Source organism: Spea bombifrons, chromosome 12 (genome assembly GCF_027358695.1).
Source record: "Spea bombifrons isolate aSpeBom1 chromosome 12, aSpeBom1.2.pri, whole genome shotgun sequence".
Taxonomy (NCBI): Eukaryota; Metazoa; Chordata; class Amphibia; order Anura; family Pelobatidae; genus Spea; species Spea bombifrons.
Window position 1 is genome coordinate 17,912,049 of NC_071098.1, and position 13,137 is coordinate 17,925,185.

At 37.7% G+C, this 13,137-nt stretch overlaps 1 protein-coding gene across 1 annotated transcript in view; it reads right to left on the reverse strand.

The window, feature by feature from the left end:
- TECTA (tectorin alpha) overlaps positions 1-13,137 on the reverse strand; it is a 52,337-nt gene that overhangs the window by 36,775 nt on the left and 2,425 nt on the right. Inside the window, exons 4-7 of the mRNA XM_053452342.1 lie at positions 10,689-10,826; positions 5,050-5,215; positions 4,357-4,769; positions 2,916-3,486 (exon numbers count right to left, since the gene is read on the reverse strand). Coding sequence (XP_053308317.1) covers positions 2,916-3,486; positions 4,357-4,769; positions 5,050-5,215; positions 10,689-10,826 — 1,288 coding nt within the window. The remainder of the gene's footprint in view (positions 1-2,915; positions 3,487-4,356; positions 4,770-5,049; positions 5,216-10,688; positions 10,827-13,137) is intronic.

The window sequence follows — 13,137 nt, forward strand, 5'->3', positions numbered from 1 at the left end:
ACAGCAATCACACTCATATCATGCTAAGTCAGCCAGCACATGCTAGAACCTGGACATGATAGGATTGTGATTGTTGTTATATATATGTATATATATATATATATATATATATATATATGTGTGTGTGTGTTAATATTATTGTTGATTTTTTTGTCTAATTTTGGTGTTACTTTTAATAAAGTATTTTAAAGTTTTTTTTTGTTTTTTTTTTCAGTTTTGGCCAAGTGAATACTGAATTTTTAGTTTCAGTCCAGAATTTTCATTTCGGTGCATCCCTACTATATACTATGCCAGTCACTAAAGTGTTAAGCCTACACCACATCAATGTTTGGCTTAGTATATAGTGATAGGGGTTGTCAGTGTCTGGCTCAGTGTATAGGCACACATTGACGGTGGTTTGCCTAACCATAGAAACTATGCAGTTTTAAAGTGTGTGTATGGGGGGGGCTGCCACATACAGGGTCTGCCACAGGTGCCAAATACTCAAGGTACGCCCCTGCATCATGCGGCTGTCAGACCCAACGGCCATGCCTCAGCTCCTCTTCCCACGTCTTAAAAGGGGTGTGATGAAGAGCTGAGGCATGCGGTGTGTGCACGCCGGCCACTTTAATTTCATTAGGCGCTGGTGGAGTGACTGCCGCACGACGGCCGCTTTCAATGTCGCTCGCAGCCACTTTGATGGTGCAATGGGCCAGTTGACTAGACTTGCCCCCCAGGCCTTAGGCTGCCAGCCCTCCCCTGCTATCAGGTAAAATTTAAGTTCTTTGGACTACGTACATATAATTACTGTGTTATGATTGCACAAAAAGGACATTAAAGTTTAATGCTTTTTTATCAACCTGGCTTCTAGTCTCATTTTCTGCTGAGATCCATTACACCCCGTCATCATAACTTCCATCTACAGGGCCCTGTAAGCTTGTTCAAAACTTTAGTGCGGCTTAACTCTGTATTTGGATTCACAATTAGATGGCGGCCAAGCACTATGATAAAGGTTTTATGAACTAGGTTCATGAGGCAGCATGCTGCTAGATGGAGAGAGGAGAAGATCTGACAGAAATAAAGCAGCTTGAACCCAAAATAGTAAAACCTGACAGGTCTCCTAATGGAGTATTCCAAAACGGGATAGGGAGGGATTGCGAAATATAGGTTATCAACTGAGTTGATGATATGCAAGTGTTGTGGAAAAATGTGATTTTTCCAAAATTGTAAATGTATTTGAGTAATAAAAAATAAATGTCTGTTATGGACTAAGTAGAGTAAAACTGCAAAAGTCATCACTTAAAATGGTTTGGGGTTTCTAGTTGACTTCTAACTCACTAAATATTCATTAAAAGCATTCCTTCTAATGTCTCACTGAATCAACACACCATAAGTCATCATTTTCTTAATAACCTTTATTTACATGTATATTCTTATCTGTTAATCAGCCCATATTTAAAGGCATTAATTTAATTTGATAGCATAACCTCAGTTAGTGAATTCCACATCTTTATTCTTACTGCTTAGAACCCGTTGTGCTGCTGTAGACGATTCCATTGTTCAAGTCTGAATGGATAATGCTTAGTACTAAAAAAACTAAGAATTAACTAATTCATAGTCTTCGAAAAAAGAGAGTTGTATTGTCCCCAAGTGTAATTGTATAATGTTAAATAAACTTCTATTAAGATGCCTTTTTTAGTAAAAAGAAATACATTATGTCTAGCCTTTCTTTTTTATTTTGGTTATTCATATTTGAGTCCGCCTCTGCACTTTCAAGTTTTGTCATGTCATTTTTAAATGCAGGCACCCAGAATAGCATTGCATATTTAAGGCTTACATTAACAGGCAAAATTATTTATTCAGTACCTCTTTTTATATATCTTACAGGCTGTTGCCTATTGCACACTGTTGCAAATTCTATTGTCCACAGTCATTCCTAAATCCTTTACATTAAATCCCTTTTTTAATAAAACCCAAATTAAAATATAATGTACTCATCTATTTTTTCAAGATGCATAAATTTGCATTTTCCAATAATACATCTACATGGTTGCCTAGTCCTCCAATTTAATCAAACCTCTTTGTATAGATTTAATCAAACCTCTTTGTATGGATATAATGTCTAGTTTAGACTATATTACCAGAACTAATTGCGTGTCTTGTCCTGAAGCAGAGATGTGCCTTTTAATGCCCACTGCAATATTATAAAAATAATTAATAAAAGTGGGTGAAGGACAGAACGCTAAGGTACTCTACTTACCACATATGTCTAACCAGAGAACTTTCCATTAACAACAACTCTCCAAACCAATTTACCGAAGGAACATTAACCCTTTCAGAACCAATGGCAACCAGGTACATCACGAAAAGATCCCTAGAGTACCTTTGGTACATCATTGGTTGCAAAGGGGTCCATGATTCATTATTACTTTTTTGTTAATTTAAAATTCTCATATACACAAAAGTCTTCCTAATGGATAAATTGAAGCAATTTCAGAGTAAAGGTTTTTTTTCTTTGCTGCCCTTTATACATTTAATTATACACTGATCTATGCAGCTATATTTCTATTCTATGTTATACACAAATGCTGAACAAAGTTGTTGCTAACAGTCATCTTGCTTTTGAGTCATTGGCATTAAGTTCTTCCCACAACAACAATACCATATGTATAATGAATATACATGCAAATTAGAACTGTTGCATTTACACTCTTAATATAAAAAGATGTGTTTATTAAAACAACCTATAGTTTATGGTGGGGCTACCTTCTTTGGCTAGTTGGGGGATTAAGGTTCTCCATTGAATCAGCCCTTCTGTGTAGAACCTCTTCCCCATTGGCATGCCTCCGGAGAGCCAGCCCTGTTCTCAAATATATTATACATACAGATATATAAAATATCGTATACCCTGTTGTAGTATTGTCTAAATGACTTACCACAGCCAGTCTGAGTCCTCCAATCACCTAGTGGAATTCCTAGAGCTTGACAAACAAGTGCATATGCCTGGATAGCTTGACAAAGGTTTGTGCCGTTGTCCTTGGCACCACAAAGATCATAAACACAGCTGTGGACAAAGGCAGTAGGATCCACAACAGTACTGCATTCCCATAGTGGACCACCAGTCATGTTTATAAAACCACAGTATTCTGTGGAAAAGTACAGTGATTCCAAAGATGCATCACATAAACTGCAGTTGTCTAGACACCCAGAAGAGCACCTCCAGTCTGGATGGTATACTCTCCAACTCTCTCCTAAATCTAAAACGGACATAGCTGGTCTCCCATCTGACCGGAGTGTGTCATCCTGAGGATTCTTGTTATAATTGCCACACATGCCACAAGTAGAGTTAATGTAGGTCCCTGGCACTGATATGGAAGCATAATGCTCCCCATCAAACATCACCAATAGGCCAAAATCTGTTTCCACAGCTGTTGATAATCCACTTTGATATATTTTGATGGCTCCATAGTCCAGAGTTATTGGGAGGGAAAATATCAAATCATTTACCTTTGAGAAGATAGAAAAAGATTTATTAGCCACAAAATAAATATTGTGTACTAACTGGTGCTATTGCAGACTCCATTTTTACTGATTTCACATGTCAAACTTTAGAACCTAGGTTACATAAACTATGTACATAGCAAATTATAAGTAACTGACAAGCTACAAGAAAAAAACAATAATAATAATCCCAATCAACATTTTTTCTTCACATTCAAAACGGAATTTGTATGTAATAATCTGAATTTCAGACTTCTCTTATGCTGTTAGTGCATGTTAATAATCATTTAGTAGGATGCATTTTTGGGGGGATATTCTAGGACTCAAACTCATTTTCTTACGTGGTAAGTTCATCTTCAAATTAAAATGCTAGTTTTCAAGTTACACAAAATATTCACCAGCCATTGAAAATCATATACAGATTTTCATCTTAACTTTTCTAAAACTATGAATGGGAAAAATAATTATGAGAATATATGTGTAAACTGATTCCTTTAGCTGTGACCCCTATGATTTTCATTTTTAGCTGTGAAAAACTGGATACTATGAGAGAACCTTTCATAATATGCAAGGGTATTTGAGATTTCATGTATTTGTGTTTTTTCAGGGACCCGTTTTTGCTTCTCTAACTGGTCTGCAAGAAATGTTGAGTGTTGTTGATATGAAGGGTTCAGTCGATGAACCTGGTTAGTCAGCTGACTCCATGTACTCATATTCTAGTACATTCTAGCTGGTTCATGGGTTAAGAACAGAATAAATGAAAATCCTAGTAATGTGCAAACTATTTTAAGTAGAACCACAGAAAATGTTTCATCTGTAAACTGCAGCAGCAAGAACAAATAGCAATTTTAACAAAAACCATATTAAGATTCTCACCTTAACTTTTGCAAAACTATTTTTGGGAATAACAATAGTATGAGAATAGACTTCTAAAGTAATTTCCTTTATCCATGATACAGATGACCCTCCACGGTTTTCATTTTTAGCTTCTACTGTGAAAAATGGAAGCGGACTTCCAGGCCAACAATTCCTAGCAAGGAGATAAGAACAAGATCCCTGGAAATGGAAGAGAAGTCCATCAAAAGTGTGGTAATGAGGGTCTCCAAAAACCACACAGGTGCTGCTCTCTACAGAAAGACACTGGAAAAAATTATCCTTTGGTTCACAGACTTCATACGGTCCACAAACAAATTCTTGACACGATATCTCGTTGTTAAAATCCAGACAACGACATCTTGTTGAGCAATTTCCATTTTCCCAAAACAGCTCTCCTTGACGTAAGAATTGCCCTGATAAAAATTAGATGGCATTATGAAACAAAATAAAACTAGAAAGATATGATCGTTTTTTTAATTAAAACTTTTTCATAAAAACATTTATTCTTCAGATACCTTATGGATTGGAAGAATTACAATAGTTTTTTTCACTTTATGATCAAGGTTTTCAATAGAAGTGTAATACCTGCTTAATTCAATTAAATTGTTGTATTACTACTTATAAGCCTTGCATACCTTGACACCATACCGCCTCACAACATATACCAAGTTGTCACAAAGCAAGATTTTTTACCTTTTAAGCTGCAACCATTAGCTGGGTCAATCTCTTTCCCATCTATTTTGAAAAGCCAACGTCCAGGAACATTTACATTTGTAGTTTCTTCAATATTGACTATTTCAGGAGACCTGGAACCAGGTACACTGAAGAAATTGGTGCTATTTCCACCATTAAATCCAGCCTGAAAAATGGAAAACAAATGTTCACATAATTTTATTTTTATAGGCTAATAAATATAATACATATAGAATCAACAATATGGAAGATTGTTCTTGAATTATAGAAACATAGAATTTGATGGCAGATAAGAACCATTTGGTTCATCTGGTCTGTCTGTTTTCTCCTGCTTTAAATACTGAAATCTTAATCAATCCTTGATCTTGCCTTTCATTCAGGATTGCCGTATGTTTATCAGAGCAGTTTTGCCTTGAATAATGGGCAAAAATCCCAGTGGCTAAATATACCAAGCTTCTCTCCATAAGCTTGGTATATTTAGCCACTCAAGAGACTTACAGCTGTAATTGCTGCAAACGGTGCCACTACAAAGTATTGACCTTGGAGGAGTTACGTCTTTTTTTTTTTGTCATATTTATGGTTTGTCTCACAATAAAAAATATTTTGTATTGGTAGGCATGTTGTGTAAATAAAATGATACAAATCCATTTCACCTCCTTCCGGCTGCAGCGGAAGTTGTCTATGCGAATCGCATAGATGCTTACCTGCTGCCCGGACAACACACCGGGAGTCAGAAGCACCGGTAAGTTTTTTTTTGGGGGGGTGTTAAATGGGGGGGGGGGGCGGTTAGGCATTTTTGTAGGCAGAGTGCTCTATGAAATGTCTTTTAACCCCCTTAATGCCACTCTGCCTCCAGAAATGCCTTTTAACCCTCAATACGCCATCTGCCTCCTGAAATGCCTTATACGTCCCTATATGCCACTCTGTCCCATAATATGCCTTTTAACCCCCTAAATGCCAGAGTGGCATATAGGAGTATAAGGCATTTCTGGAGGCAGAGTGGCACATAGGGGGTCAAAAGGCATATCATGGGGCACAGTGGCCTATAGAGGGTTAAAGGCATATCATGGGGCACAGTGGCCTACAGAGGGTTAAAAGGCATATCATGGGGCACAGTGGCCTATAGAGGGTTAAAAGGCATATCATGGGGCACAGTGGCATTTAGAGGGTTAAAAGGCATATCATGGAGCACAGTGGCATATAGGGAGTATAAGGCATTTCTGGGGCAGAGTGGCAAGCCTGGGGGCAGATGTGCATAACTGGGGGGGGCAGGTTGGAAAATAAAAGGAAATATTTTTCTCAATCATAGCTTTTATTAAAAAAAATAGTTTACATAGTTTACATGAATTAACATTTGCTGGTCGTCTTATATACAAGCTTTTTCTTTTTTCCCTAAATTAATATTCAGATTTTGGGGGGTCGTCTTATAATCAGGGTCGTCTTATAATCGAGCAAATACGGTAAATAATGAGTAGTATACAGAGATACCATAAGCAATAAACAATAAGCATACAAGGACAACCGTTAATACAGGCAGATGTTTAGCCAATGTTTCGGCAAAAAAACTTTTTTGTCAAGGGGATAAAAGATCTACTTTGCACAGGATAGTAAAAGACATGTTTGTTATTTTCATTTACACATATGCTCACTCAAGACAATTGATTTCATGCAGGCCAATTGATGTAAGTCTTGCAATTCAATCTCTGTGTTTTAAAGGGCAAATAATCAAATAAATGTTAAAATTGATATATCAAACCTAACAATGCAAATGCACCGATAGAATATCAGTATGAAATTAAAACATAAATGTAGTCATCAACCGCTACATATCCAGTTAGACATTGACAAAATCTCGAGAGCTATGTTAGAAGTTAGATTCTAACATGGCCTAAAATGTGGAATTTAAATTCTAACCATTTTCTGTTTTTTTTTAGTTGAAGTTTTATTTGTGTATTTTTTTTCCCCAGAAAGTTTACCTTCCAAGAAGCATTCTGCTACAATGTATATTGTTAGTCTCCTTGTTAATATGTAAAATTGAAACAAATTAATATATTCTTGTTAGCTGAAAAACACCTGGCACAAAGCATGCCCTTAGAATATGGTAGTTTGGGCTTTAGCCCCAGACATCTTTGAAGCCTAGTTTCTGCACAGATATAAAACAAGCTACAAAGTTACAAAAATTACAAAATTCAAACATTTCAAAGCAACATATGCCACTTAAACAGTGTTTATACTATACAGCTGACAAGTCTTTATGGTGTTATAACCCCCATTTTGCTCTCTTCACTTATCATCTGGGTCTTGGAAAATGTGTCAGTTTCATTTAAATTGTGAAATGCGAGACCTCCTATGATTATTACATTTTTAGAGAACATAGATTACTATTTTAAGGTTCATCTACTTTTTGACATCAAAAGTGGGTTAATTTACTCTCATAAAAAAATTGTGTGACATCAAGTTTTATCAGCAATGTAATGAGTAACATCATTTCTGCTATCACTTGTGACATCATGTATGTTGTTATCAGTCATTGATTAAGTTAGATTAATTAATAGAAACATACATTGAATTGCCTTTAAATACAAAATGCAAAGGCAAAATAGTTGCCCTATGAAAATGTTGGTAATATTTTTCTGTAGTGAAATTTCATGCAAATATAAAATCACACACTTGTTACATTTTGTCAGGCGCCACTGGAGATTAAACCACCAACCTCGTACTCTGGTAGGTACTGTACCTGACCACTAGACCTGCTGGTATGACATAGTCTGGCCTAAAGCCAATGTCAATAGGGAGGCAGAGACCAGAAACCCTAAAGCCATCTGTTGGCCTAGTGGTTAGGTTGAGTACCTACCAAATCACAGGTTGCTGGTTTAATTCTCAGTGGGGCTTGGCATATTTGTTTGTTGGTTGTAATATTTTCAAGGCCTGCCTTAGTGGAGTGCTCTGTGGGGAAGATTTCACACATGGCATCTGTGTGGTGCCATCTTAACCCCCTAAGAGCTAGGAGTATTTTTGTCAATACTTTTTATCCCTGCTTGTTTTCAAGTATAATTTCCCTCTCTCTCATTTAGTTTAACATACGCATTATATATTTTTGTTAGGACACGTACGTTTTTTAGAAACTAATCACATATAGAGACACCAACATCTGGTATGAAAAAATATTAAAAAGTGCCATTTTTAGGGGAAAAAAGTTTCTTGGCTTTCACCCAAAAAAATATTATACATAACCAGTGTAGATAAAAATATTAAACATAACCAGTGTAGAAGTATATCTAGGTATTTGTGATGGTTTGAGAAACATATGCCATGGAAAGTTATGTTATTTGAACATGCATGTACATTTTTTGGCTGTGCAGTAAGATAAGTCCCGCTAACTCTAAAGACTGTGGCTAACTCTTTAAAAGGGTAATGAAGCAGCTATCACTGCCAAAGGAAATCTTGAAAGACACTTCCATTGGCTACGTGAATGGCTCAGGGATGCACATTGTCTAACTCTCTTCTAACTCGCCTCACTGACTGTCTATCAGGAATTGCATCATGGATGGCGTCCTGTTACCTAAAGCTCAACATCTCTAATACCGAACTCAAAGTAATCCCGCCATCTGCTATGTCCACTTTTCCTGACTTCTCTATTACTGTTGATAACTCCACTGCCCAACCAACTGACCAGGTTCGCTGCCTTGGTGTCACCCTCGACTCTGCTCTCTCCTTCATCCCTCACATCTAGTCCCTTACCAAATCCTGCCGCCTCCACCTGAAAAACATCTCCCAAATCCGCCCTTTCCTGACGCAAGACACCACCGAATTACTAATCCACTCCCTTGTGATATCCCGCCTGGATTATTGCAACTGCCTACTAACCGGTCTCCCCCTCTCCCGCCTTTCTCTATCCTCCTATCCAAATACACCCCTACCCACCCTCTTCCCTCCTCTCATGACCTGCGGCTTTCTTCTACTGTTGTTACCTCTTCCCACTCCCGTGTTCAGGATTTCACCTGCGCCGTTCCTCTCCTGTGGAATTCCCTTCCCCGTTCCGTCAGACTTTCTGCCTCGTATGTGACTTTCAAAACCTCTCTGAAAACCCACTTGTTCAGGGAAGCATAAAACATTCCTTTACAGTGCTCCCAACCATCATCCTAATCAAAGCCATCGGAACAAACAGCTTCAACACATCATCACAACCATATCAACTCATCCCCATCCAAGCAGTCCTCTCCTATTGTCTCACTCCCCTCAACCACTGACAAGATTGTAAACTCGCAAGAGCAGGGCCATCTTCTCCTTTGCACCAGTTTGTTATTGTATGTGTTGTTATATGTGTTTATAAATTGTTCTAATGAATGTAACAGTGCTGCAGTATCGGTCGGCGCTTTATAAATAAATGTAATGTAAGTGGTGGCAGGGCATCCCATTGGCTGTTGCTGCTGGTCTGCGTGGGTCTCCAGGCTCCCAGCAGCAGAGGCCCTGCCACCAATTGAAGCTACAATAAACCATGATTAGTCAAAGTAGTGGGGGACATATTAGGCTGGTTTTGCCTGGGTTAAGGAGCTAAAAGGTGGTCCCAAGATGCTAAAGTGGCTCATTAAGCTGCCTGTTTACTTTAACATTTTCAGTCCTGCAGTCACAATGAGTAGACTGTGTCCCTTATAGCCTGATTTCCTTCTTTTAGCATGACAAATATAATGTAAACACACTCACACTAAGTGCTTTTACATTGAAAGGAAGCTCAGCGTTCATTTCCCACAGTACAGAGCCTTCTATATAAAATAGATCCTACAAGGTCTGTACGGAGTCTACAGAGATGATCCTCTGCTGCTGTTCACTGTTTATGTGATCAGCAGGCACAGGAATGGGGAGGGCTGAAAAAGGATAATAACAATAATAATCAATAATTGTAGTTACTAGTTACATAAGAGACCCCTGGGGTTTAAAGATCTTTAAAAAATTTATCGTGGGACAGAGTCAGACTCCCAAAGACCTCTAAGTATATGTTTTGTTGCTCATTTATGTTTCTCCTTTTTTCCTTTTCGTGTTAATGTTATTAGTTTATGCATTACAAAAAAGATAATAACTATCTCTGTATTGATATGCAGTGAATTGTAACATGTGGTTTCGGTGATGTAACACAATGTAACACAATGCTCTGCCAAATTAAAGAACAACACACAGGATACTGCATATGTAAAACACCACTTTACAGCAAACCGTCAACTTATCTACCACAAGAGGAGGATACTAATGTACAGGATGACAGGGCATTAGTATTCCGCAAAGTTTCGTCCCAAAAAGGCAACAAACACACCTCTGGGATTCATCTTCCCTCAGGAAGCAATGGATAAGGATGGAAGGGACAAACAAGACTCCTCAGAGTGGAACTTTTATTGCGTGTCATGATATATATCACAATGCACTGCGTTTTATATGAAAAAAAGTTTTACTGTAAAAACAAAGTTAATAAAAAACAAATATTAAACATATTGAACTTTAACAGGGGATCTGAGTGTCTAAGGCTGACCCTTAGTATATTTGCCTGGTTGCTTGTTAGGCATCAGTTTTCAGAACTAACTCTCTCCTGGGATTTTCTTTCCCTTTAGGATTCTTTTTCATTTTCATAGAGATAAGGGTTTGCTTACCTGAGCCATTACTCCACCAAGACCAGTAAGAGGGTCTCCTCCACTTGCCGTCCCTGTTGTCCAAGTGATCTCTGCATAATTGAACATAGCAAAGCTTGATATTCCATCTGATATCAGCAGAGCTTGAAAGGTATTCACCTGACAATGTAATTAAAGCATTGTGAGCATTTTTGTCGCTTATCATTTATTCTTGATTGACAGGTTACATTCCAATATGGGAAAGCACAGATCAGGAAGATGATATGATAATAAAACAATTAACAAAGAGATGTTTGTTAGGCTGTATGTATCATATAATTAATGCACAAAACAGTGATTATATTATATCTATATGGCCAAAGTACAATGCATCTGCTGACATGATTTATATTATCTCAAGAGAAGGTCGGATAATTCTCACAGATATTTAAATATATGTTCTCAAGAAACCTAGGTATAGCTACGTTTTGAAAACACAAAGAAAACACAAAATAAATACTTGCCACACCGTTAGAAGAATATGATAAAAATAATCAATCTTTCTTTTAAGTGCTCTTGTTAAATATACACTGACCTACATAATCATACAAACACAAAAAAAATTATCATACTCATTTTACTTATTTCATTAATTATCTTCATGTCAGGCAGCACTCAAATTCTTGGTTCCTTGAGCAGGACTCCCCCCAATCCGAAGCAACAAAATTAAAACAACGATATAACTCAGCACTCAGTGAACTAACCACCGCATCAAATTATTATTTCTTTAGGTTTAAGGAATTAATCCTAATTATTACAATGGCCATCTGAAAGGATGCCACTGGGGTTCTATTCTATTCATTCACTTCTTAAATATGTTGTATTGCTTATGGACTCAGTAAGAAAGACATCTTTCATTACACTTCAATAAATAAAACTATAAAGCAAAAATTATTAATGATCAGGTTTAACTATATGTACAAATCTGTGTAGGTTACTGTCTTAAATTGATTTCAGTCACATGCACTTGCATGCTAACACTTACACAAAAATGTGTATATTAATTAACATACAAATTGTGTGCAAGTGCATGCAACTTAAATCAAAGAGTACATGTCCTTGTCTAAAACAAACAAAAATCTTTAAAAAAAAATATCTATTATTCAATTTTTTCTTAGAGGCAGAGGGTTATAAATCCACCTAGGGTAGTATAGAACCTGGTTATACACCCCTAACACAAGCCAGTGCTCAGTAAAATGAAATAATAATAAAAAGACCCTTGCCAAATATCGCTTTCAAGAAGCAAAGATCCATCCTGTGCCTCTTACTTTGCGTCCATTCCTGTCCTGCAGGGTGGAGCGGATGTTCTGTTTTAAATAAACATTAAATGGACACTCCAGCCAGGGCCGGCCCAAGACATAGTGCCGCCTGGGGCGAAGTTTGAAATGCCGCCACCCACGCCGACGCCACTGCTCATTATCTATCCTTCCTCTCCCTACCTTCTCATTATCTACCCTTCCTCTCCCTACCTTCTCATTATCTACCCCCTCCCCCCCTATTATCTACCCTATTCACCCCCCCTTTGTATTTCACTTACTATGCAGAGTCTCCCTGCTCCACCGCGTGGTGTGTGCTGCTTCACTGCTGAGCACCGGAAATGACATCATATTCCGGCGCTCAGCGTTACAAACCGGCACCGAGACCGAGCTAGAGGTACTGAAAACTTGATAAGCGAAAATCACTCGGTGCCCCTCTCCTCCGCTCAAAAAAAAAAGGCGCTTGGGGTGCAGCCTCTTCAAAAGTGCCGCCTGGGGCAATTGCCCCACTCTGCTCCATGGCAGGGCCGGGCCTGACTCCAGCCATCATGTACAGTTTACAAAAGCTTGTAAATAAGGTAGTAAATGGTTGTACTACCTTATTCACAAGCTTTTGCAAACAGTATCACAGTATTGGTTATGCCTTCTCTCTCTCTCTCTATCTCTTCAGTGACGTTTAATCCTGCTATGAGAGGGGAATGAGAAACACACGCAAATCTTCAGCACTATTGTGAGTGCAACTAACGCAATATAATTAACACTGTATCGTCTGAACAGTCTACACTATTGTTGATGTTTTGTCTGTTTTTCTTACATGAGCGCCCCCTTTTGAAATTGAACCTATACTTCACAACACCTGGAGAGGGTTTTTTTAAGGCGGCAGTTGTGAGAAAACAAAAGGGAAGTATTTTTAAGAGATTTACTTATTTAACACACACTATTTTTGGAGTACATCGGTTCTTCTCACAATCTTTTTGCTTTAGTTTATTTTGTTTATGGCAACAACCCATCAATGCTGTTTTTCATGACAATTTAGCATTTCCTGGAAAATACTAAACAAAGCAAACATTTAAATGATTTTAACATTTTAGACATTTGCTAGCATAAGGAATAATGTTTCTAAGGCTGTATTTAGTTACAATTCACCATAGTAAGTGAAAGCACTAAGTACGAAA